The 27,288-nt window shown below is 39.2% G+C and overlaps 6 protein-coding genes and 1 non-coding gene across 7 annotated transcripts; 3 read left to right on the forward strand and 4 right to left on the reverse strand.

The window, feature by feature from the left end:
• Nucleotides 1-333: 333 nt before the first annotated feature.
• On the forward strand, nucleotides 334-3,010 carry PAAG_08567 (RING finger protein; the record flags this gene model as incomplete). The annotated part of the gene is made up of 3 exons (XM_015846552.1): nucleotides 334-2,493; nucleotides 2,552-2,836; nucleotides 2,900-3,010. The coding sequence occupies 3 exons, from the start codon at nucleotides 334-336 to the stop codon at nucleotides 3,008-3,010; spliced, it is 2,556 nt and encodes an 851-aa protein (XP_015701216.1).
• A 5,267-nt stretch (nucleotides 3,011-8,277) lies between these two features.
• Nucleotides 8,278-8,886, reverse strand: PAAG_12588 (hypothetical protein; the record flags this gene model as incomplete). The annotated part of the gene is made up of 2 exons (XM_015848062.1): nucleotides 8,278-8,631; nucleotides 8,746-8,886. 2 exons carry the CDS (start codon nucleotides 8,884-8,886, stop codon nucleotides 8,278-8,280), a joined length of 495 nt encoding a protein of 164 aa, XP_015702324.1.
• A 474-nt stretch (nucleotides 8,887-9,360) lies between these two features.
• On the reverse strand, nucleotides 9,361-9,621 carry PAAG_08568 (hypothetical protein; the record flags this gene model as incomplete). The annotated part of the gene is made up of 1 exon (XM_002789474.1): nucleotides 9,361-9,621. One exon carries the CDS (start codon nucleotides 9,619-9,621, stop codon nucleotides 9,361-9,363), a length of 261 nt encoding a protein of 86 aa, XP_002789520.1.
• Nucleotides 9,622-10,114: 493 nt separating this feature from the next.
• On the forward strand, nucleotides 10,115-12,511 carry PAAG_12589 (hypothetical protein; the record flags this gene model as incomplete). Its single annotated transcript, XM_015848063.1, has 5 exons — nucleotides 10,115-10,384; nucleotides 10,445-10,472; nucleotides 10,538-11,301; nucleotides 11,358-12,154; nucleotides 12,220-12,511. 5 exons carry the CDS (start codon nucleotides 10,115-10,117, stop codon nucleotides 12,509-12,511), a joined length of 2,151 nt encoding a protein of 716 aa, XP_015702325.1.
• Nucleotides 12,512-13,149: 638 nt separating this feature from the next.
• Nucleotides 13,150-13,554, forward strand: PAAG_12590 (hypothetical protein; the record flags this gene model as incomplete). Its single annotated transcript, XM_015848064.1, has 1 exon — nucleotides 13,150-13,554. The coding sequence occupies one exon, from the start codon at nucleotides 13,150-13,152 to the stop codon at nucleotides 13,552-13,554; it is 405 nt and encodes a 134-aa protein (XP_015702326.1).
• Nucleotides 13,555-14,034: 480 nt separating this feature from the next.
• Nucleotides 14,035-17,652, reverse strand: PAAG_08570 (DEAD/DEAH box helicase; the record flags this gene model as incomplete). The annotated part of the gene is made up of 1 exon (XM_002789476.1): nucleotides 14,035-17,652. The coding sequence occupies one exon, from the start codon at nucleotides 17,650-17,652 to the stop codon at nucleotides 14,035-14,037; it is 3,618 nt and encodes a 1,205-aa protein (XP_002789522.1).
• A 341-nt stretch (nucleotides 17,653-17,993) lies between these two features.
• PAAG_12591 lies at nucleotides 17,994-18,077 on the reverse strand. Its single transcript has one exon. It is a non-coding gene; the product is annotated as a tRNA-Ala (tRNA).
• Nucleotides 18,078-27,288: the final 9,211 nt, after the last annotated feature.

Below are 27,288 nucleotides of genomic sequence, written 5' to 3' on the forward strand. Positions count from 1 at the left end.
TGTCTCTGTCTATCAACTCATGTGCCATTATCTACCCCTTTTCCCTGGTCCCAAGCGGCCTAAGCCTTTGGTTTCCTATCGTTCCCCCCAGCATATCAGATAGCGGTCGCGTAAGGTGATCTACAATACATACGGTACATTTATAGAAGCATGGTGTTATATTTGGCCTTGATAGTAGCAATAGGAACCTGTTAGGATTCCTGCTGACTGTTTTTCTCCCCGCCCGCCGCCAGACGTGTCCTCTCCTACCCAAATATGCGAGAGTGAACCGGCCCACGCCGCCTTTTGCTCCTTCCAAAGTTCCGATATCTTCCCGTGGTTATTTCTTCTATCATGGGGCAAGCATCTTCGTCCCAACGCGCAGACTCGCTGCATACCAGTTACAACAGCACCAATAACAACCACGACCGCAACAACCGCAACTTAAGCAATACCTCATTGCACCCACTTTCGCATTACCTGTACAACCAGCCTACTGAACAACAACATCTCCCCGAGCATCTAAATACTTCTTTACATCATTCACATCACTCTAATGGTGGGGTTCATACGATGCCACACAGCCATGTATCTCTCCCTTTGATCTCCCAAACAGCGCCTCCGTCTTTGTCCACTTCCACCACTCATATCGCCACATTTTCAAATCCAAGTGACACAAATCCATCCCAACTGGGGGACAGCCCTCTGGTAAACATGGAACACATGGGGCCACATAGTTCTTCCGCCACGCAGGAAACCTCTGCCTCTATTACTAGACGACAGTCGACTATGTCCCGTCTTGGTTCCAGGATCCTACCCAACGCAGTGATTCGAGGATTGCTAAACAGTGGTGAGGAAACACCAGTGGAAGGCCGTGCTCATCGAATCGGTCTTCTCTCTAGAACTCTACATCGGTCCGAATCTGCCCATCATTCGCACCGCTTTTCATCATTTACAGGGTCAAGCTCAAGGGGAATTTCAAGAAGGCGTTCAATACGTGGCCCATACCCCCTTCCACGAGGCGATCCCGCATTTTTACCGGATCCCCCCCCAAATCCCACATACCTGGATCCTACCACCACTGAACGTGACTCTGGATCTTCAAGATTGTCTTGGCGTCAACGGGCAAGACTAAGCCATGTAAGACATTCCATCGCTGCTCCGATATCGCATATTTTTGGCCAACCAAACGTACCGCCCGAGCCCTCTCAGACGGTGATGCTACCACCGCGTCGTCCAAGTCGACCTGGATTTTCTGAGGATGGCGACCACCTTCCGCCACCTGCAACAAGAAGTACTCACCCAACCTCCCCAACCACTCCTCCTCGACCATCTCGTACCTCTTCATCTCCGCGAAGACATATTCTGCCACGTACGAGGCATATTCGGTCGACGCGTAGAGATGAGCAAGCTCCGCAGACTCCTCTGTCTCGCGTTCTGCAATTGGCAGCTGCGGCTATAGCCGCTCAACTTTCTGGGAATACCCCACCCGCAATCCCCAATATCCAGGCTATTGGTGGTGACGGAGCAGAGGGTTCCCTAGAAAACTTCATACAAAGTTTACAGCAGGCGACAACTGTCCAAACACAGGGAACAGGAACTGAGGACAATAATGGAAGTACCCAGAGGGAAGCTGGTTTACCGCACGTCAATTTCTTGAGGGTGTTCCGCTTCGTTAATCCGGATAATTCCGAAGATAGCTCAGCAATTGGCCGTCCCAACCAGCCATCTGAGGACATCCAAAACAGTGGATCCGATAGAATGGATATTGATGACCACCCTCCAGTTGAAGGGGCCCAGGACAGGCGGTTGGTGACTTTGGTGGTGGTAGGAGTAAGGTCAGTTCCCTCCATAAACAACGGATCCGACTTGAATACTGGACTCCACGCCCGTGCCTCGCTGGATTCTCTACTCCGTTTACCATTCATTACACCAAATAACGTTTCACGGAACGAGCGTGGCTCCAGTGGATTACTTCGGCGTGCTGATAGACGGTCTAGATTCTCCGGCCATCGTCGCTCACTTGGAGGCAACACATTCCCGGCCAATTACGACAGTCAGCGTCATCAAAGATCACATGTAGCATCCCGTAACCAATCGGATTTAGCAAGCTCATTACCTACAGTTCTATCGGAAAGCCCTCCAGGTCCCAATCCACCTCCATCTACTCCTGCAGAGCCCGGTCTATCAAACGTTTCATCTGGAACCAACAGCCCGAGTCGGCGACCATCATCGTCCTCCGCAGTGCTGCCGCACTTGAATGAGAACTCTGTCCATGAACCAGACGAGTCTTCTGAAGAGAGCCCATCTTTTAGCAATGTACGCCAGCGCCGTAGAAGCGACTCTGAAACCGCTCGACATCGTGGGCTCGGTTCCGGAGCAGCAAGGCGAAACGGCGTTGTTGAACCCGACACCGCCTTGCCGTCCGGTGGAAGAAGCTGGTTGATATATGTTGTTGGAACGAACCTATCTGAAAACCACCCAGCATTCGCGACTCCAAGTTTGTTCACTGATGTAAGTAAAGCGCCAATTGGACGCTGGATTTCGTCCGTTTCTAATTTTAGTCTATTAGAACCCTACCTATGAGGACATGGTGCTTCTGTCATCACTACTTGGTCCTGCCAAGCCACCCGTAGCTTCCCATGAAGATATTGCTTCCGCAGGAGGAATATTCCGGTTGGTTGAGTATGGTGGGGCTCTGATCGCTGAATCGGCGGATGCGTCTGAGAATATCCAGAATATCCCCATCGCGGAGAACGAAAGATGTCTTATCTGCCTTTGCGACTACGAAGCAGCAGAGGAGGTCAGACAGTTAACCAAATGTCGTCACATTTACCATCGTGAATGTATTGACGAGGTAAGGACTTATCCTTACTCATGTTATCAAATTGGGATTATAATAGCTAATACGATCCTATAGTGGCTCACGACTGGTCGCAACTCTTGCCCATTATGTAGAGGTCAAGGTGTATCCAACTCGGAAACCAACGACAATGCCAACACCAACCACCAGCAAGAGACGGTTTCATAACGAGCGGAACCAATTGTTTAATATACCCCATATCGATGACAAAAATCTAAACATCCACATTCAGTGCCCATTCCCGCCCAGATTAGGATACATATTCATCTTTGGCTTGTTTCTTTTTGGCCTCAATTTCTCAGTTACACGTCTCCTTTGGATGGATACCCGTTGACTTGATTTTGGTCGATTCGCTACAAGTCCGTTTCCTCGAATATCCCGTTTTGCTCATATCAAACACGTCAAATTGTACCTTTGATTCATGATTTGTCCTTCTTGTTTCCTGAAATTCCCTAATTTTATTCCTACGACTTCGAGTGCATTAAAACGATTTTCATCATTTCGTTTTTCCTTTTAATATATATTCTTCACTCGGCGTTTGGCATCAGTTTTCTCTGGGGTGCTTGCTGTTGTTGCATACGATACTCATTCTGCTTTTTGTCAGTTGAAGATTTGTTTCTGGGAGGATCTCCGGTGTTTTTGGTCAGGTGAGAACATACGATGCTTAACGGTATGACTGGCATTCATCAGGATCATTCTTCGGTCTCTTTTTATATTTTTAATATATTTTCATGAACTGTCTCCTGCGATTTTCCTGTTGGTTGCCTTTTTTATTTCAACTTCTTAACAACTATGAAGCGATGACGGCATTTTCCTTTTTCTTTCCTTTCCACCTTGAACATCCTTTCTGTAACCGCTAGTTCTCCCTTTTGAGGGCCCATCATCATCATCATTACCAGAATTTTTCTTTTTCTTACATTTTTGCGTTTTTGTTTGGCAAGGGCTCCACGTCAGGACACTGGAACTGTAACAAAATTTGAAGTGGTAGGCATTAGGCCTCTCTTGACTTTTCTCGATTATACCAAGCACATTAAAAGTGAAAATTCAGGAACTGAAAAAATCTGCTGGTATGTAGTTGGCTCAAAAAAAAAATGTTGGGATAAAATTCTGTCCCCATTATAAATTCATGGGCATGCACATATTTATATACGGCACGCACACATTTCAAGGTATGTTGGTTGCCTGCCCATGTAGGAACAGGCATGACAGGCAAGGGGAAGGGGGAAACCTGGGAGCGTATTGGGAGCGGTTTAAGTGGCGGCAAGACCACCGATTGAATAATTAATGCCAGATCTTCTGAACCGAAAACGATGGCAAAGCAGGGTGGGGAAGTTGGACGTATTCCGAGCAACCCTACTTCCAACGATTTTCAGGCGTAACTCGACCAAAACTTATCCCCCTATTAACTCTTCCATTGATAAAATCTTTCGCGCTCTTGAGTTTGAAAGGATAATGTTTACTTTCACAGCGTCAGATTAGAATATCTGATGTAACTCTGTTGAGAGGATCACGAAAAGAATTTTTAAGCTTAATTATATTGTCCCTCTCTCTTCCGAGACTGTTGAAGTTAACCTGTGAGCATACGTAGTTTTCTACGTTGATTTTCTCTCCTGCAAGGTAATTTGGTTTTACTTGAAAAATGCATGTTCGAAATATCCAAACGAAGCATTCGCGAAAGGTGGGAGCATGATGAAAACATACCATTAGATTTTGGTACCTGTTGTGTTTGCGGTGCATTTCTCTGATATGTATAGAGCCGCTTTTCAGCATATCCGTTCGTCTCTCTTGGCGGTTGAGATACTTGCGCAGGAGCAGCAGGCGCAGCAGACGCGAAAATCACTAGGAATTTATAATTTATAGGGGGATGCCCCTAACAACCCATTGTTTTGTTTTTTAGTTTTATTTTTGATTTTAATTTTAATTTTATTTATTTTGGGGGGAGGGGGGAATGATGATTGCGTACTCGTATGAATTTAGGGGGTTTCGCTCATTCGAGTGCGGATTGTGAAAGGAAAGGGAGCCTCAGAACTTAGTTTAACGGATCGATGGATGAAATAAATATCTTCTCACTATGTAAGCAATTCACATAAGTTTAGCATACCGATCCCTTCTTCCAATGAGCATTGGATGATAAAATATCCCACTCTCACGCTGGATTCATTATTCTTCTCATTGGGTGGGCAATCAACTGTTTGTCATCCTTGAGCGAATTCCCCCCTTCTAGAAGCACGCACTATTCAGACTCCTGAGTTTCACAATAATACAACAACCCTCTTCTTCTCCTCTTCTCTGTTCTTTTCTTTTCCCTTCCCTTCTTCCTCTTGGTTTAGTGGGAAAAACGGACATTCCACTCCACATGGATGTTTTAATGGAGTTTACTTAGCAGAAGGGGCTTGGGAGGTTCATGATACCGGCCATAAAAGATTGAGGGCTCTTCTCTTACGAGAGTCCGGTGCTGCATAATCAAGCAAGACAAGGGAGCTTTTGTCAATCTGGAGAACTGCCATTCTCATAGGGTGTTTGAATTTTTCAAACCCAGATCATTCATGCACTCACTCACTTCCACTGTCTCATCGCGTCAAATGAATCCACAGTCAGCAGCTGCACGCGCCAACCTTAAAAAAATTGCATGGCAGGTCGGGCTTAGTCACCCTCACCCAATTGGCTCCGATCCATGGGAGCCTGGAAGTGGATACCGCGGCTACCCTAAGCACGTGCCTCCCCCCATATGTAGTTTAGATTTCGGCTAATTAGGCGTTAGCTGAACACCAACATCAAACGCTACCCTCCAAGAAAGTCAAGAAAGTCAACAAAGTTCACGCGCCCGGCTTAATTAGCTGACTGGCTTAGCTAGTTACTAACGATGAACATGACTTAGAGAAGATAGTTAGGTGGTTGACTAATAATGGAACATTTAACTAAGTTAACTAAAACACTTACTAAAATAGTAGCAAGGCAGGTTAAAAAAAAAAGAAAAAAACAAATCTAGAGCTCAGATAAAATAAAGGGTGTGAATCCATCCCATATTATTTCTCATCAGCTGTCCAGCTCTTCCGTCATCTCTCTCCTTCTTGGAGAGCTGAGATAATGGGAAACAAGGTAGTTATCAAGATAAAATGAGTGATTCCAGAAATGCAGCAGTTTCAAAGTACTTTTTTTTCTCCCTAGCAGCTGTTTTTGTATTTTTCTCTCTCATGCATCATCATATGTTGTCATGTTATCATATCACAAAAGAAGCTTGAGATAAAATAACCTCTGTTAGTCTGTTAGCCCCAAAAAACTTTGGAGCCGGGTAGGCAGAAATTCTTTTCTTTGATTTGGAACACGCTGCCCCAAAAGTCAGAACTCCTGAACGTTTGTTTAATAATGGTGACCCCATTTTTCGTCAGCATCCCCCCGGTCATTGCTTGCCGTCTGGCAGAGAAGATCTTCAAAGAGCTCGATCTGAATGAGGTCTTAGCTTGGCTTATTATTTCTTGAGCTATTGTCTGGCTTAGCGACAGTCAAATCTCAATAAAGTTCAACCCGGATATTAAGGGACTTTCTTCAACTTGGCACTGATAGACAAGAAATGCTCTGATCGCTGGTGTAAAACTTTATTTGTCAATTTGGAAAGGAGACCCAGGAAAGCGCAATTATTATTCTTTTAAAGTTAGGACAAAGTGCCCAATCCAAACAGATGCAGTTATCTTTTCAATACCCCAACCCTCATTCTGTGCTCAGGTGTGGCCAGCTGCTGGCAATGCATTAGCATAATTGGTATTTATTGTATCTGCTCGATTTCAAGTACTGTCACAGCTGAAGATTAATCAAGGGACACACTGGAAAGGAAGCGGAAGAGAGCCGGTCAGCATATGCAACATACCTTTAATTTCCTCATGTACCTATTTTAACGCGTGAGAATGTCATCAATTTAAAAAAAAAGGGATACTCCCAATTCATGAAGCTGCATACTCTGTATGAAGTTTTCTATTCAACTCTACTTTGATTGATACTTTGGTTGACTCGATGACAGGTCTGTAAGAAAAGAGACTATATATAAATTCTAAACTAATTGACTACGATTAAAAAGAATCTGCTAGTTCAATAAATTCTAAAGATAAATAAATGAAAATTATCTTCTGTGATAATGATTATTTTGAATATTATTAATTATCTTTTTAAATAACATTTTATCTCTAACTAGTTATTTCTTTTTATTTTAGTAAAGGTTTATAAATTAACTACATATTATATAAAGCTTAACTTTTTCTATTTTAAATTAATTATTTAAAAATTATAAATAATATATTATAAATTTTATTATAATATAGATATTAAATATTATAAAAATTATTAAAAATATAGAAATATTTATATTTATATAATTTAAAATTTAAAAAAAATTATTTATTTTTTATTTATAAAATTATTATAATATAATTTATTATTATATATTTTATAATTTTTAATTATTTTATTATATAAATAATAAGTTTTATTTTAAAATTTAAAAAAAATAATTAATATTTAACTTTATATAACTAAAAAATATAATAAAAATAGTAATTAAATTAAAAAAAAATTAAAATTATATTTTTATATTATTTTATTTTATAAAAAATATTTATTTGAAATTAATAATATATATATATTTTTTTAATTTTTACTTTTTTTTAATATTGTTACTAAAAGTTTCAAAGATAATATTTAAATTTTTTTTTAATAATTATATATTTTACTAAATAATAATTCAGTAATTATATATGTTAAAATAATTAAGAAATGGCGACTATTGACATCAAGATCACCATGTAAATTGAAAACTGACAGTTATATTGAGATTACTTTTAAAAATGACATTATCAACTCTTAACTTCTTCTCAATTCTGCTTTATTTGAGGGATTTTAGCAGGGCCTAGCCTGTTGATATAGGTAGGGAATAAATATATATCTCATTAATGGACTCCGCATTTTTCACCATCTTCCTTTTTAAACTATAAGAGCTTCTTCCTTCATGGGTTCCACGCTAGCTGGTTGTTAAGGGTGGATGGTGTCGGGGTCTTTGGTTTAAGAAGTTTGGCAGGGAATTTTGGTGGGGAAGCTGAGAGAATGTGTCAGTGTCCTTGTGTGGTTTCATGCAGTGCTAACTAAGGTTCAGAGTTGGGTATGAGTGGGTGGGTCAATAGATGTACCATATTAGATATATGGGGCATCTATTGGTTGAGGTATTCTCATCCTTGGTCCAATGTTTGCACACTAATTGGAGACCATGCTATTTCTGGCAACTAACGGCAGAGGTGGGGGAGAAGTCTACCTGGCTGTACATTTTTGCTTCAGGGTAATTATAATATAATTTGGTGAGACAGTGGAGCTGTGCACTGGTTGCTTAATTTACTTTTGACATCCTGGTGGAATATGTTACGTTGGCTAACTAATATGCTTCAGTGAACTAGTTAAGGTACTCGACCAGGTACCAATCTTATTACGATCACGTTTTTGCCATTGGCATCCAGCGGCATCCAGTGGCATCCAGTGGCATCCACGCAACCTACTATTTTAGTTTTATCTGGATTGACAGAAGATCCACTGGTCCGAAAGTGGAGAAGGGGCATCCAAAGACTCAGATCGTCCGGCTTGCATGGTACATTCAAACTACTCGAACGGCTCGGAGTTATCATCTGTTCATTGGGAAGGCTCTCAGCATTTTGATCTGGAAGACTCGAGTCATTGAATCGTGATTGAAACCGACAGTGCGAAAGTGCAAGTTTTGACTGCTGGGTACTGGGCACCGAAGATCTAAAATCTAACTGTTGCCTAAGTCATCACTGCTATTATCAACTACTGCATCCTTTCCTACCTAGTGGAGGGCTGTTGTACCAAGTGGAGCATCACTGCATGACTGCCCTCACCTGGCAGCTTACAGTCCGCAAAATTGTCTCTGCCTCTCTGGACTCCATTCTCCGGGTAAATCTCAAATTCCAAATCTCGAATCGTATCTCCAAATCTCGAATCGTATCTTCTCGTTCCTCAAAGACTTTCCCTTTCGGACTACCTGTGAACATTGTTATCGGAGATATTATCGTTTTCTGGTTTCGCTCGTTGCATCAGCCAACGTTGGCGTCACCTGAGGGCGTGAGAGAGCACACAGGATGGAGTGAGCATAATATTGGGTTGGAAGTTAAAGGTGAGAATTTCCTTTCGTTTTGCCTTTCTTTTTGCCTTTTGCTTTTTTCTTTTGCTTTTCCCATTTTTCGTTTTGCTTCTTTTATCTTCTTCTTCTTCTTTTTCCTGCTGTTTTGATACAAGGGATGTACATAAACGCATCGTTTTATTAGTGAAAGATTGTTGATGATAAGCCCGCTAATTATCAGACCTTCCCTAAGCCCCAAGGTTAAAAGAAGAGCGATTGCATCGAAGCTGTTGGCTTAAAAAAAGTCTCATCCACTCAGACCGTGCTGCCTTTTGGCCTTTTAGGTGCCATTATCGTTTAGGTTGGCTCTATCATCCACGGTAGTAAATATTTACCACACTCCACTTCAGCCAATTCCTTGTTGGTATCCCACCCAGATCTCTTTCGGACCGCTCCGACCGAAGACAATAACCAAATAGTCACGTAGAAACTCACTCTTGTGGTCTTTGGTTTCCCACTTACTGTTGACTTGCCAACCATCCTGGTCCGTTCTACTCATGTTCGACGAGAGGGTAACCTGGGTGCTTGCATAATTATCACCCGTACTCCAAGGTAAGATCCGATTTCTTAGTTTCTTCCGTTCTCCCTTTGTTTGGAAAACAGACATCATGAATTTGGCCTATCAGCGGCGTATTGTCTGTCAACTATTCATCAGCCTCTAAACTCCTCGCGAATTTCCCTCTTGGTTCCCTGCTAGCGCGTAAATCTCTCAAATCCTTCTTGGTCGCGCCTTGCAAAATGTCATAGTCTGAGACCCGGCTGGTTGGAGGAAGTGGTATTGGCTTGCAATCATTCCTGACCATCCATAGGCTAATGGTTCACAATCACTTTGTCATTATTTACTCTTTCAAAAAAAAATTTCTTTTTCTGGTTATTATTCCGCTGCACCTGTTTTCAAGTGTACCTGGCACGAGTGTCAGCATGCTCCAAGTGCTCCATGACTCCATTCCGCCCTTCTATACTTACAGCCTTGTATTTGGAATTGGACAACCACGGCCGCAATAGTGCGATGTGCTAAGAGATGCAGTTTCTAGAAATCGTGACTGCCCAACACAATCCACGTCTTTTCTCTTCGGCCCCGAAAACCATCTAGGGCCGAGATGAACCCATACTTTGCTCCTGAAGGCCTTGTAGCAAGCTACAATGCACCTTCAATGCATAAGGGCGCCCAGTTTGTTGTCCACCCAAGTATCTTGAGACCTTCACAATATCCCGACTCTATTACTTTCTGGCATAACCCTCATCAACAACGCATATCCCATCCTCAAGGTAACCATTCCCGATTGCAAATGGCGTCCATCCAAAATGATCAAAGAAAACATAAACGAACAAGAAGTGGATGCTTCACATGCCGTTCCCGCCGGGTGAAGGTTTGTCATTCCAAGGTTGGTAGGATTCTGCTGAGTGCCTCTTACTGATGTCCTATGCAGTGTGATGAAACTCATCCGATTTGTGATCGTACGTTCTCCTCACCTCACTGGAAATTTAAGAACTTATATTGACGTTTTTTATAATACCTTCAGGATGCAGCAAAGGCAAAAGAGATTGCGTTTATCCGTCACCACCGGTGAGAAAATCTGGAAGCCGCGCGAACCTGGATGCTGCAGAAAAGCCTCCAGTAATACCTGAAAGTGAATCTTCCGATGAAAATGATGGGCGTGACACGGCGATTTCGAAAACAAACCCTACAGAACAGAACGAAGGCACAAAAGAAAACATCTCTCTGTCACCGACTATACTACGTCAGAAAGGTACTATGTTTCGAAGAAAGAGCGTCCAATCCCTCAGCCGGCGGAAACTGCGTCAGCCTTCAGACACATCATCGAACATTCAGGAGAAAGGCAGTTCTCCCGGTATTGATATTGCGTCGGGAACTGCAGAATCTCGGAGTCCTGGTGGCAACATTGAAACGGGTCCAGAAACGTTGGAACCCGTCTTGGAGGCCATCTCGAACCTACCTGTCACTTCCAATCTCAAGTACGACATCCGATTTTTCCTTGAATATCACCGACAGCAGATAACTTTTGAACACTACTGTTTGCGACAGCCTGCAGAAGCTTTTATCAAGAATGACCTTCTTGCGTCCGCTCTGCAATATGAGCCGTTACTATACGCCGTTGTTGGTTACTCAGCTTATCATTATTCCATCAGGCACCCTAAAGGCAAACTTTACACCTTCCTTAAATATTATAATCAGTCAGTAACGGGCCTGTTGAAGTCGCTTAGTTCTGGTAACGTTCACAATGATGCCATGTTGTTGACTATCCTTCAATTAGCAACCTTCGAAGTATGTGTTAACCTTTCATCTTCATGCTATGCTTTTTGTTCTGACACAATTCGTAGGAATATCTAGGAGATTGGGCTAGTGTCATTGACCATCATCAAGCCGCTCATCGCATGCTCACCGAGCTCTACACTCCCGAAAAAATCTACCAAAATGAGTTTCGTCGTCATATCTTCATGTGGTACACCCGCTTTGATGTGGTATCCGGTCTCATAGCTGGGAACGAAACAATTTTGGATCGAGATTGGTACATTGCATGTGAATTTTCCGCCACTGGAGATGCTGCCAACAATCCAGGGGATCTCAACAAACAATACTTGGCTTGGGGTGTCCGTAACAGAAGGATTGCCATGGATATGGCATCTTTGATTGCGAAGGCATCGCGCGGGGTCATTACAACAGAGGAATTTAACCGCCAAAACAAGGAGCTCTCAAGCAGCATTGAGGAAATCCAACAGAATTGGAATTCCTTGACCAATCCACAACACCTTGTCATGTCCTACCCGAATAAGGTGCCTCTTGGCCCGGATGATATTGTCGATCCTTACGTGCCAGGGGGAATACATAATGAATCGCAGTGGGAAATGAACAACTGCCTTGTTGACGTACTTAGCACAATAATGATGCATAAATACCAAACTGGTGTGTTTTTGCAGCAGCTGGACCTCGCAGAATTACAATCGCTCGCATTAGAAATCTGCCGTGTGGTAGAAGCCATGGAGCGGTGGCCCAATCGTCCGAAAGACTCTATGCTGTCGATTCATAATGCTTTAGGGCTATCCACCCTATTTTTGCCGCGCGATGAACAGCATACCATGTGGTGTCGGAGAAAATTGGCACAAGTAGAGCAACTAGGGTAAGACAATATTTTACAAGAATCTTATTGTGTCCACATCACTGATCATACATCTACACATCCAGACTCATTCATCCGCCCGCATTCCGTACCAAAATGGCGGATTTCTGGCAACTTCCGGAACTGACTCACTGGTGGCTCCCCAATGATGAAGGTTATCCAAGATTAGTTCGTGAAATTCGGGACTGGATTCGAGAGAGAGAATTAAAACCTCGAGACACCTTTCGGGAGGACGTGTGTGATTTGAAAACGATGTTCTGGCGAATGAATCTGGACGACACTGGCAGCACCAACGAAAGCTCTCCAAAGGCTCCATCTTCCATAAGCGGAGTATTACCCTACCAATCTCCGCCTTAGTCAACCCCGTAGCACACCATAAACGTACAACTTCGAGGTTCCCACATATTTTTATATGCGCAGATTGCTGTGGCTTTGGAGGTAAACTATTCCCGTTTCCTCATTTCTGTTTGCCCATTTTTATGTTCCCCCCTTTCCCCTTTTTTGATTTTATTTCTCACTTCTGCTGTATGGGTAGAGGCCTTAGACGCTTCACACTTACTACAGGTATGTTTATCTACTCTAATGTAATCATGGAACTATACCATCGGACTTCCGAACCTGAATTATACCGGTCTCTCTTAGTTAGCCAGCCTTGGTCTATTCTATCTATTGGCAATGCCCGTCTTCATTGCCGTTAGCAGCTCCGGTCGGGGTGTCCGCAAGATAAAGAATGACCAGATGAAACAACCAGAGTTGAGGGGAGTTTTGATCTTTCACATATATATTTATTTTGGGTAAGTATTGATGTTCCCTTTCGCATATCAATGAACGAAATTCCTCTGGTCCCCATATCCTCTGCAGAAATAAAGCTCAGAACGATTTGGACTGACAATCATAAGGGTAATTGAAGCCCGCTGCAGATTTATGCACAAATATATATTTATGGGTATATATTTGGTGCAATACAACTCACACAACATACCTAGGGTACCTCTATGGCCATTCGATTTGCGTACCACTTCTGTCGCATATATACATGCAACCTCACGTGTCCACTGGAAACTCATGAAATGCGAGATTCCTTGGCTTATTACATCTCGGATTCTAACAAGAGGCAGAAAGTTGAAAGGGAGGGCCAGATAATATTCTATGGTCCGTTTGTGCCACAGTCGAAATGGAGTTGCCTGGGAGGCATTTTTGCTAGAATGCAGATCATGGGGAGATTGCGGGGGCCACTGGGTACGGAGGATGTAGGGGAGAAAACTAATAATGAAAACGTCTACGTCTTTTGTCTTTCACCAAACGTTGTGGTATCCATGTTTAATGGCGTTTCCGTCGGGTCTGAGCGGCGATATATCGCTGTCGATTCTATACGTTTTACTTCTTCCTCTCTCCATTAATTGTTCTAGTGATAGAACGTTAATTATTAGTTTTCTTGCATTCCGTTTTATAGACTGCATACAGTATTCTGTTTTTGTGAATAGCTGAGCTGAACTCCTCACGGAACTTCGTCTGAGGATGGGCGTAAAAATGTATTTTTCTTGATGTTCAATTCGAGGCACTCTGGATAAAGTGGATAGAGTTGTGGTATCAAAAATATTATATCTGGCCAAAGGCTGTATGTACTACTTATATTATATGTCGTATACCCCAAATGGTTCATCACCTAATCTATTCTCTTTATATCTCCCAGTTCCAAAGGCTAATGGTGAAGCTGATATCATACGGAGAAGGATGCTCCCGTGCAGAAACAGGGAGAAGAGGCACAAGACTGAATGCAGTACCTGTCATTCCTTAATTACCATTTTTATTTGTGCATCCATGCATTCATTCATTTGAAGGGCTATGTTTTACTTGAGGCAGTCCCCATATTTGCCAAACTACAAAATTAATCCTCTTTCACTTTCCTCCTCTCCATAAACCCGAGCCACCATACCCGGCCTCGCAGAAACCTCCACAGCCTCAACAATAGTCTCCAATCCCCCAGCTAACTCTTTTCCCTCCTGACTAGACAACCACTCTTGGTCCCTCGACGCAGCACCAGCTGCCCCTAGCACATCTTCACCCCATGGTAACGCATCGACATTCACCTCAATCCCCAGCAAACACTTCAACACCACGCCAGCGCCGGCTTTGCTCATAACAACATTCAACTCTTTGCACCGTTCATCACACACACACTCGATGCAGCCCTGAGGACTAGTACATTGGCACGCCTCGAGACGCCCTAGTGCCCGTCGTAGAAGGCTATCAATGAATTCAAATGCCTTTGCGGCGATTCCCGAGCCTGATGATCCCCCCTTAGCATCGTAAAAAGTGAGTCGGGCCGGACGCTGTCGGGCAGGCTTGGGTGGTGGGGGAACATCTTTTGATCGGGCATGGCTTATTGCTTGTTTGTGTTTGGGACCTAGTTCCTTTATGGCGACTTTGCATTCTGTTCGGACGTCGCCGGGTAACGAGATGATGTATGTTGGCAACAGAGCTAGAATGGCATGTTCTGCGGCATGAATAGCAGCGGCAGCGTTGAGATTTCTGGATTTAAGGATCTCAAGCGCCTTTCTAGGGATGTCTAGCCACATGCCTTTGCTTAGGGTCTCAATTGGCTGACTATCAAGCGCCACCGCGTCGAGGATTCGGCCTTTTTTGTCCAGCTTAAAAAAGCCGTAGACTAGTGTGCGGATTTTGATGGCACCGAAGAAAGCACGGGTGTTGCATTCCCTGCTAATGCGTCTGATGGCTTCTGTTTCGGTGGGGTCGATATCCGTGAAGTCCCGTTGTCGAGTCGTCCAGTCTACATGAACGCGGACAACGCGGGCAAAACGCCGGTCAATGTTGAGTTCTTTGATCAAGTAAGGATTTCCTTGGTGGAAGAAAATGCCTCCTTCATAAATGCTGAAGAATACCCTAGATTCCTCAAGTTCTTCAATAATGGCATTTTGATTGTTTGTTGTGTCAATGACTGCATAATGGTTGTCTGTTGTGTCACGAATAGCAACACATCTTGCGGGAAGTGGAAGGAATCGCTCATGACAATGGTAAAATCCTAAGTTATCCTTAATGAGCCGCGTGGATGCGAACTCATGGAGCTGTGCGCCAAAGTATTTTATATCTTCATCTGGGCGAATGGGCATTTCAAATGCAGCACATTGAACATGACCTTCGAGGACTAATTCATTCTGCAAGTCCACCTGAAGCTCGCAGTTAGGTTTCGTGAAAAGTTCATCTGGGTTTTGCATGTAATATTGGTCAGTGGCATTTGAATCACCGACAAGAATAGAAACAGAGTCCTTATTTCTGCGACCAGCGCGTCCACTCTGTTGACGTAAGTTTGATATAGAGTAAGGAAACCCAAGCGTTATCACAGCATCGAGCGAGCCGATATCGACACCCAGCTCCAGAGCATTCGTGGCCACAATCCCAAGTAATTTCCCTTCAAACATATCTCGCTCTATTTTTCGTCTATCTTGCGGGCTATAGCCCCCACGATATCCCATTACAAATTTTGAGACGCTTGGTCGATCGAGGTTTCTGAACTCATCTCTGACGGCACTGAGCAAGAGCTCGCACTGCTTTCGGATTCGACAGAAAGCAATCACCCGTACGCCTCTCAAAATTAACTGACAGAACAAACAGGCAGTCTCCCTGATGCTGTTACCGCGACCAGAAGATGGGTCACCAGGATCACGAAAGGGGGTATTCCAACATATAAATTCCTTTCTACCCGATGGTGACCCGTCAATGTCTGTTAACATCACATCATCGATTCCAAAAATCGTTTTCATATGCTCTTCCGGATTTGCAACCGTGGCTGAACAAGATATAAACCTGACATGGCGGTTTCCAACCGCAGCACATACTCTCCGTAATCGTCTCATGACGAACGCAATATGAGAGCCAAAAAGACCATTATAAACGTGTAACTCATCTACAACCACGAATTTCAAGTTCTTCAGAAAAGTCCGCCAACAGGATTCGTGAGGCAATATAGTGATGTGTAACATATCTGGATTGGTGAAAATAATCCGTGCCTCGTCTCGAATCGTGTTTCTATCTTCTATAGGGGTATCTCCATCAAAGGTTTCCACAAGGGTATGTTCTAATCCTTCGATATATCCCAGCAACTCCTTCAGGCTTCGTCGTTGGTCCTGGGCAAGCGCCTTAGTCGGAAAGATATACATCCCTCGACTCTGGGGGTCCTGTTCCAACTCATGCAGCATTGGAACTTGGTAAATTAGGGACTTCCCTGAACTTGTCGAAGTAGACACGATGACATTATGCCCGTCATGGAGGTTGTTGATTGACTCTGCCTGGTGGGAATAGAACTGGGTGATACCTCGCGTATTATACAAGGCATTAATCAGACTCTGTGAAAGCGCAAACTTGAGATTACCGTAGACAGCTGCCTGCGAGTCAATGACCCGATGGCCATCAGGTACTATCTGACCGGTATACCACTCCATTTCCTTTATGTTGGCAATGATTTCTGCGATCGTTTGACGCTCCCTAGGGATCTGTGCCGGCAGCCTAGCGATGGTAGGAGTGCTCTTCCCGCTACGGGCTAATTCAGACATGAACTTCTCCTTATCAGCCTCCAGCTTCTCGACGGGATCGATATCCTCACCCTTACACTTGACAAGGAACGCATCAACAGCATCCGCAAATTTCCTATTTCGTTTCTCGATCAGGCCCATCATATGCTTTTGGCTATAGACGGGCATTCTAAGGTCTTCTTCTTTCGATTTCTTTCGCGAAGTGGGCTGCTGGATCTCTTTCTTCAATTCCCCATACACAAATTCGAACAATAGCACCTCCTTCTCACCATCATGAGCTGCACCCTCATTAGTATCGCTGTCCTGGCCCATCCCCTCAGCCTCCCAATCACGCCATATTTTCCCACCCCTCGTGATTTTTGCCTCTTTTACTCCTACGAGATCTATAACTCCCCTGTCAACACTCTCAAACCTCACAGATCGCGGGATCAGCACTTTGACTCTCGCCACATCTTCAACACTTAGTCTACGCCCACCCGTCTGCGCTTCAACGGCTGCCTTGATATTATCGAACGTAGTCGCAAAATGTTTTCGCGCGGAGCAGAAGGTGTAGACGAGGTTAAGTGCCCGGTGCGTTTGAGAGAGGATTTTGAAAGATTCGGGCCAAGGAATCGCTGGGGCAGAGGTGGCAGACAATGTTTTTGACTGGAATCGGGAAGAAGTGCTCCTTGATCTCGAGGATGGGGTGCTGGAACGCTGCTTTTTGACAGTTTTGGTCAACTTGTTTGGTACATCGTGGGTCTTGGTAGGGAGAGTGGTGTTGGAGGTGGATGCATCCGCTAGGGTCTCCGAGGTGGATTTTGGACGACCCTTTTTGATATCGGGAACTTCTGTCCCGTCACCCGGAGGCTTCGAAGCAAAAGGAAGAGATGCAGATTCCTCTGCTGTATCTGCTAGTTGGCTGTCATCCAAGGCATTGTTTGCCTTTCTTTTCAATTTATTATTCATAGATGCTGAATTGGAGTCATGTGAGATCCAGCTCACTGAAATATCATGCTATCATTTCACATTATCCTTTTCAGAATGTACTGGCTGAGCTGGAAGAAATTTATCCAAGGATATATATATTAAATAATTAGGTATAACTCAGAAACGCATGGTCATGTGACACCAATTAATTTTCACGCCCGAACTTGCCGCAAGTCGCTGTGCAGCTGTTCACGCAGGATGCCATGAGTATAAAAGAAAATTAAAAAGAGAAGGGAGAATGAGATAACAAGCCGTTAGAAACACACAGTATGCAAAAAGTCTTTTTTAGCTTAGAAATGTGAAAAGCAGAAAAAGGAAACTGGACAATGTGATAATCGAAATCACGACCTTTCGCAAGCGGTTGGGATGCAAAGCGAACGCTCTACCAACTGAGCTAATTGCCCCGTTGTCTTACTAACAAAATTCAGTGGCAGACTCCATAGTGATGAAGGGGCTAAACTTCCGCTTTGGATGCCGCAAACCTCTCCCGATCAGCAAACTGTGGTCAATCGATTAATTGTTCAATGGCGGTGGTTGTCATTGAAGGCATCCAAGGTAGTCTGGAGCTAAATACTTGCGTTTTATAAACCCGTTTTTGTGTGTAAATTAGTGGGAGTCGAAAAACCAGGGCAGCTATGATTATCCCAGTTAACCTAGTAATCGTGCCGCTGCGCAACCCACACCTGGTGTGGGTGTGCCACACCAAAATGATAAAAACACCAAAATGATAAAAATCTTGCAATTTCATCATCTTCATCATCTTCATCAATTAATAACTCACCACAATGTCAAATAAGGATAAAAATATTGAAGATTGTATTCAAAAAGCTGTCACTTATCATCAAAAAAATTCAAATTCCAAAATACTATCTTTGTCATGAGAATTTGAGGTTTCTTATCAACATCTCTAAGTGCATATCAATAGAAGGAATTTGAATACTGCAAAGATTCCAGTTAACAAGAGATTAAATGAGAGTCAGAAGGACATGATTAAATGATAAATCAAGCTGCTTGATGAAAAAAATTGTCCTTCTACAGCTGAACACATTGAAGATTTCATGAATTCAATATTCAAACATTAGCACTGTGATGTCAAAACTCTTTATACTAGCTCCTTGCTCTCACACTGCTTATCACACTGCTTAGTAAAGCACTTATCTTCATACTGTTTATCAAAGTACTAGAGAATCAGTATCATTTTAAAATTCAGATTGATGAGGAAAAAGAAGTGTTAAAGTCTGTTCAAATTATAAACAGCCCATGTGATCATGTGCTTGAATTATAAACAGCCCACGTGATCATGTGACCAGATCACTCCCAATCCACTGGATCACATGTGAGGCGCCATCACGTGATGGAGATAAACCTAGCCCCGGCGCCTAGTCTAACAGATATGTCAATTCTCACTTTTATAGATTCTGAAGCTCAGACAAGTTTTATCAGTGAATTCCAAGTCAAATTACACAAATTGCAATCAACAGAGTGCATATCATGCAGAATAAAGAGATTTGATGATCATTAAACAAATTTATTTGAAATCATTAATCTAGAGATAGAAATCTCAGATAGTAAAAAAACTATGATCAAAAATTTTTATTTCTTTCATATTGTCAAACTTTCAGATTATGATATGATACTAGAATTTTCCTGACTCAAACAACTCAATTCTCTCATTGATTAGAAGGATGGAGAATTCTATTTTCATCAAACATCAAACAATCAAAAGATAGCTCTGAGTGTAACAGATGCTGCTAATGAATTACTCACTGACACTTCTGACTACTTTTAGACTCAGCGCTGAGGCTAGGTTTATCCCCATCACGTGATCACGCCACACATGGGACCTAGCAGGTCGGCCGTGATCCGATCACGTGATCACGTGTGCTGTTTATAATCTGAGCAGACCCTGACACCCCTTTCTCCTCATCAACCTTAGTATTTCATTATATAGTTGTTAGCAACGCAGAGAGTTTTCTTCTTATGCAGCTCGCATCCGCTCCCTAACAACTACATACTTACAATAGTATCTGTTTCAATCTCACAGATCTCTGAGTCTTTCTTTGAAATTTTAACTGTCAGAAATCAGCTTACTTGCAAATATAGCTTTTATTAATAATCTGCTCAATTTTATTTGATCATATGCATATCTTTTCTTTGAGAAGAGTGTGTTCAGTACATCTGTACCTAATGCAGAGCACTCAATTAATCTTGAGAAAGAAGTTAAACTCTCATTCATATCTATCTATAATTATTTCAAAATAGAGTTGAAAACTTTTCAGAATTATTTAAATAGTATATTGAATATCTTCTTTTTAGAGCTCTGTATATACTTTCATTCTATTTGTTTCAAAGAAAAATGAAGATCTATAACTCTGTGTAGACTACAGAGGTCTGAATTATCTTACAATTAAAAATAAATATTTATTATATATTATAAATAAGATGTTAGATAGATTCTTTGAAGTATAAGTTTTCTTTAAAATTGATCTTAGAGATGCTTATTACAGAATATGTATTCAGTGCAATAATAGATGAAAAATAGCATTTTATATATAATATAATTATTTTGAGTATAATGTTATATCTTTTGAGCTTATAAATACTTCTACTATCTTTCAAGTCTATATAAACTACACTCTAGCAGATCTTGTTGATATATGCTGTGTGATTTATTTAGATGATATTCTTATCTATTTAAACTCAATAAATGAGCATAAGATGTATATACAAAAGATATTTGAATATCTATAGTATGTGAATCTATTTGCAAAATATATTAAATATAAATTTATCAAAAATAAAATCTTCTTTCTGAGATTTATTATTGAATCTTAAAGTATTGAAATAAAATCAAATTGAGTGATAATTATTACAGAATGATCAATCTCAACTAGTGTTAAGAGAGTTCAGATTTTTTTAAGATTTATAAACTTCTATTACTACTTCATTGAAAACTACTTCAAAATCATAAAGCCTCTCTTTGATCTCACAAAGATCTCAAAGAAGAGAGAGTGAAAATCATAGTTCACATGAACAAAAGACACTCAACACATCTTTAATAATTTAAAAAAACACTTTATGTGAGCTTCTTTACTTATTAATTTTAACTCAAGCTGAGAAACTCAGATTAAATCTAATATCTCTATAGTAGCAGTGATTGTCATTATCTCTCAAAAATAAGATGATAATTAATAACACTCAATTGTATTCTAATTTTATAAACTTCTAGATGCAGAAATATAATATAATACTCATAACAAGAAATTTCTTTCAATTATTATATCTTTCAAGAATTAGCATCATTATCTGAAAGAGAGTTAATATTCAATTTTTATTTATTCTGATTATATCAATCTTCAGTATTTTATTATAACTAAAATACTGAATTGATATTAGTCTAGATAAGTAGAAGTACTATCAGCATATGACTTCATTCTGCATTATTGCTCAGATAAATAAAATTTAACTAATAAACTTAGTCATTGTGCAGATTATATTGAGTCTTTTCATGATAAAATTATAGTTTTTATCATATAATAGAAGCTATATCATAGTGTTAATAGAATTGAGAATTTAACTCTTACAAAAAAGTTACATCTTTTGTTAACTGCATATGAGTTTATGATCAAAAGCACATACTTCACATGAAATCTTTTAATATCAATGCTCTGAGTTCTGAATCTTTTTCAAATCTCACTCTAAGTATAGATTCTCTTTTATCACTATATTACATATTTACCCACAAGCTCACATCACACTCATTGAAATCACTCAATATATTGATTGTGAGGACATTAAAATAGATAAACTAAGTGTTAAAAAGAAGCGTGAGAAGCTCTATAACTAAAGTTATAAAAGGAGAGGTGTATAGATACTGCGAGCGCTATAGAGGGAAGAAAATAGTGATGAATAAAATATATATGTAGAATTGAATAGTAGCTAATCAATGAATCTCTCAAAGAAACTTTGAAGATTCAGAGTATTTATATATATGAATGAGTAGCAATAGATTTTATCTTTAATCTTTTATAAAATGAGAAATCAGCAATACAGTGATTTGAATCTTCATAAAATACTGATTCTATTCTCCAGGAAGTGCTGATCTATGCTGATTCTCTATAAGATGTTGATTCTAAGGTACTTTGATAAGCAGTATAAAGATAATGTAATTGATAAATGAGTCAGCCACATAAGCAAGTCAGCTACTTTTCATCTTATCCTAGAACAACATCTTCATCATCAAAAATGTCAATCACATAAAGAAATAAAGCCTCTACTTAAGAAGGAAAGCTTCTTTTAGTTATTCAAACATTTAAAAATGATCAAATTTCAAGTGTATGAGCTGCAGTAAAGCTGTATGATGTTTCATGTTCCACTCTAGTTGATTGAATATATGATCATACAGCATATGTTAATATTCTCTCAAAGAACTGGAAACTTAGTCTTACAGAAGAAGAATTTCTTGTTCATTAAGTTCTGATCATGAATGAATAAGATCAATCTTCTCAGATTACAGCTGTATGAGAAATGATCAACCTTCTTCTTGCCAGCTGAGGATTCAATCTCTCACTTACAGTGAGTGAATACTAAATATAAAACTTTATTAAGCATCATAATGAGTTAAAATTTAAGTTCTCATATAAGTACAATTATCAGTAAACCTTATATGAGAATCCTGAGATTATTCATGAATGGTTTAGACTTGTATGAAACACTATTGTGAAGTATGGAATCCTGAAAGATGATATCTACAACTTTGATGAGACTGGGTTTCAGATGAGTGTAATTGAGACTGTCAGGGTGATGATTAAATCTATTAGACTCAGCGCCAGGGCTCAGCGCCAGTGGGGCCTAGGTTTATCTCCATCACGTGACCACGTGATGGCGCCCCACATGTAACCCAGTGGACCAGTATGATCTGGTCACATGATCATGTGGATTGTTTACAATATGTCATGTGACCTTGCAGGCTGTTTATAATCTAAGCAGACCCTGACACTTCTTTTCCTCATCAATTTTAGTATTTTGTTATATAGCAGTTAGCAATGCAAAGAGATTCTATCTTAGACAGCTCACATTCACTTTCTAACATAATACTAAGATTCTCTTCTATCTTTCACTTAGATTTCAGTGGAAAACTTGAGTGCTTCAGTTGAATTAGAATCTGTCTATTGAGAACCTGATAACATGTTTAGTCAGCTGTTGAAGAGAATAGCACAATCTGACATTAGATGGCCACCACAGGCTCTCAACCCCTTGGAAGAGTTCAAAAGGACTGGTGATACCTTCTAACAAGATCAATTGACTAATTACATATTTCAATTGAGAAATTTAGAGAGGCAGTTCACTCAAACAGTGACTATATTTATAATGAGTTGATAGTGATCTTTGATGATATCTTTGATGATGAAAAGACATTGAGAGATACAATCACATGTTTGAGAATGGAACAGAATAATACTACTAATCAGACTGCTGTCAAGCATGTTGGAAAATTCCTTAGCTATTTAAGGTCATGTGTATCTATATATTTATTAGTTGTAGCGAGCTCACTTAGAGTTCTATAATATAATAAGGTTGAAAACAGTCCTCTAAGAGATTATAAGATTCTTGAATTAGAGGTCTTTTACTGTGAACAATATGAGGAGAAGCTGTGAATGAACAGCTATGAACAAACAATAAAAAATATAAACAATAATTGGATAATATTAATAGTTAATTTATATTTAAGTAGAACACCAGATTTGATAGAAGAATATATACCAAAAAGGAGATAAAACCAAGGATCTGAGAATAGAATCTCAGAGAATAGAATTTCAGAGCTCACAGATTCACTGTTTACATCTATTATAGTTTGTAGAAGTACCTCTGAAGCATTTGAAATAAACAAGATAATTCTGAAGAAATCAGATGAGTCTAATAATACATACGAAGACCTGGTTGATGAAATATCAAAGATTATAGTTAACTCTAGTGATCAAGTGTCAGGAGTTAGTGAAGAAACTCTGATAAGATTAAAGATTGTAAAACTTCAGTGAGAAGTTCAAATGATGAGAGCTAGCAGAGAGACACTTATTACCAATGCTGGCAGCAATGAAATAAGTGAAGATCTTGCAAACTATCTATAGAAAAAAGACAGAACTACTATCATAATGAAGATCTTGACTAAATTTAGAAATTAAGTAAAGTACATTAAAAAATCTATCATTTTGATTAATTTTATAAACTATTCAATATGAAGAAAAAAGATGATATTGGCCACTAAGTAATCTGAAATCAATGATATTCTCAATGAGAAGTAATCTGCTCCAGAGAATGATGTCAGTATAAATATATAATATTTTTAAATTAAAAGAAATATATGATTCTATAATCATATGTTGCCTTCAATCTTTTTAGAAAGTAGATTTCATTTTACAATATTCTCAGATCATCAGTTGTCAGCATATATTCTATCAACAATCATAGAAGAGAACTTCTCAAAGAGGTCTGCAGTTCATTGCATTCATCTTTTTGAGAAACTGATTAGCTTGACAGTTAAGGCAAAAGGCTCAGATAGAGCTTTTATAGAATATTTGATCATCATTCAAACTGAATACACTTGTTTAATATATAAGATTGAAGATTTTGTTCTTTTTAACTACTTGTTAACTGGTGTCAATACTGAATGAGCATTATTCATTAGAGATAAAATGAATTATATTGAAAAAGATGCCAACACTTGCAATATTGAGACAGATTTCATGAGACTATGTTGAGATATTTTATTGTATTTATCAGGTACTAGACAGAATACTGTCTTGATAAATACAAGATATCTTGCAAATAATACTTAAAATTCATAAAAAAAGAATAAGGATAAGAATAAGAATTTGAGAACTAAAGACAAAGATAAAGATAAGGAGTTCAAGCAGAATAGTAACAACATGAAAAAGATATACTATTATTATCAGAAGATAGATTATCTCATAACTAACTGTTGAACAAAATATTCAGAAAAACACTCTACAGATCATAAAGAGAAGAATAAATATAAGAACAAGAATAAAGACAGTATTGCTTCAGTTCATAATATTATGAAGCAAGTATTCTCTACAAAAGAAATAATTTATTTTAGTGGTAAAGTGGTAGAGAATATCTGAATCTTAGACTTTAGATCAGAAGCCCATACTATACTCCTGAAGAATATTATTGAGGTTATGCTTCAAAAAATGAATGTTATGTTGGAGATGGCAGATAGATCTACAACATCAGTAGCAGGTGTAGAAAGAGTGTGTATTTCAACTGAAGAATCAAATATCAAACTTAATGATATTCATTATATCTCAAAGCTAGAGATCAATTTAATAAGCCTTAGAAAACTTATACACAAAGGTTATACCTTTAAACAATTAGCATACAGCAATAATTATTCAATCTTGATGATGTTTTCTAATAGAATGATAGACTTCACAGTGCATTTGAATGAAAAGAATATCTATGTAGTGGAGAAATCACCAGCATTAAGAGATTTGATTCATTTTATAATATCAAATAGTGATTTTAAACCTGCATATGTCTTGCAATCAAATGATGATTCTCTAACAAAGCTGTATAAAGGAGACATCAAGACTTTGAAATACATGATGATACAGTGGCATCAAAAGCTGAGTCATTTAAACTCAGTGAATATATTAAGAATGACTGCAGATTCTAGACTAGAGATGTGAATAATAGATCAAAGAATTTTGTTATTCTGCAAAATATATGTATAAGCAAAAATAATCTGTCTGTCCTTTGTCTCAATAAGCAGAGCTGTTAAATCAGCAATGAGATTTTTTGTGAACCTTGCAGGAGGAGGAAAAACACTATATGATAAAAAAAATCTACTCATTGAAGGAGGTGCAAGATACTAAATGAGAATTACAGATAATGCCACTCACTTTAAATGAATTATTCTGATTGCCACAAAAGCAGAGATCACATCAGTACTCATGAGCTTTATTGATATGATTGAAATAATATCTCAATGACCAGTAGAGACTCTGCATTGAGATGATGGTGAAGAGTTCAAAAGTGATGATCTCAAGATGTTTTGCAATAATAAGAGAATAGTGTATAAAGTGACAACTTCAGATATACTTTAATTAAATAACTCTGTAAAATATGTAAATCAGTTAGTGGTGAATAAGATAAGAAGTCTACTATTTGATAGTGAGCTTATCAGAGGACTTTGGGATGAAGTAGTGCAAGCAGCTGTAATGTTGATAAATATATTCTCTACATCAATAAAGATTTTTAACTGCAAAGATGGTAGTTCATTGATATCTTTTGAAGTCTAAACAGGGTCCAACTGTCAGCTTATTGAATCTGCAGGTAAGAATGCAAGATTTATAAGAAGAATTTAAAAGTGATAAATAAGCTTACAGATAGAACAGATGGCAAGAAGTGATGATTGATAAGTTATTAAGAATTATATCAATACTATATATGAGACTCAAAAGAATGCAAATTAGAAATTGCTAAAGATGTTATTTTTGATGAAGATTTTGTCATAGAATCTGTTCCTGTGAATGCTGTGAGTGAAGCTGTTGAGATAATAAGAAAAGACATCAAACTGTCAAAGAAATTAGATATTATTGACTTTTTGAATGACTGATATTACTGTCTACTAAAACAACTAGCAAAAGATAAACCAGAGATTCTGAAGATATTAATTAATGATGAGCTAGAAAATATCATTGATTCAGCCTATTTGCTTAATAAGACAGAGCTAGTCAAAGATAATGAATCTGAGATACCTGTTAGTGACACAGATTTTATCCTGAGTATGTTTATGAATTACTCAAATAACTTAACAAAAGTAAAGAAAAGCCCAGATTGAAATCACTGACTTGAGACAATAAGAAAAGAAGTCAAAATATTTGAGAATAAGAAGATATATATTATTATTGAGAAAATGCTTGAGATAGGTATACTGATAGGCAAATAAGTATTTAATCATAAGTTGAATAATAGAGGTGAAATATTTTATTTTAGAGTCTGCTGAGTGATTAAAGAATTCCTGTAGCAGCAGAGCATTCACTACTTCAAGTTCTATACTGCAGTCATCTCAGGGCTTATAAGTCACTTTCTATTCATTATATTAATTGTAAAAGGTTAGAAATTAAAGTCAATTGACTACATATTAGTATTTTTAAATAGTGTACTGTCACAGGATGAAATAGTTTATATGCAGTTACCTACAGACATTAAACATGAAAGGAGGGAACCGGTGAGTCTTTTTAGACAGAGCTTATATGATATGAAGCAAGTTGCAAGGACCTGATATTTTATAATGATAGAATATCTCACACTATTGAGGTTCAGAATTTCAAAATATGATAAAGAATTTCTATTTCATTCTATCTGCAAGATCTATCTAATACTGTATATTGATGATTGCAGAGTTACAGACCTCAAAGAGACAGAATTAGATTGAATGTTAAGTGAGATATAGAAGAAATTTGACACAAAAGATATTAAAAAAGACAAGTTTTATCTTGAGATAAAGATTAAATGTAGATTAAATAATGATTTAGCAGTCTCACAAATCTACTATATTAAAGAGATTCTTGAAGATTTTGAGATAAATAA

The sequence above is a fragment of the Paracoccidioides lutzii genome (genome assembly GCF_000150705.2).
Source record: "Paracoccidioides lutzii Pb01 unplaced genomic scaffold supercont2.38, whole genome shotgun sequence".
NCBI lineage: Eukaryota > Fungi > Ascomycota > Eurotiomycetes > Onygenales > Ajellomycetaceae > Paracoccidioides > Paracoccidioides lutzii.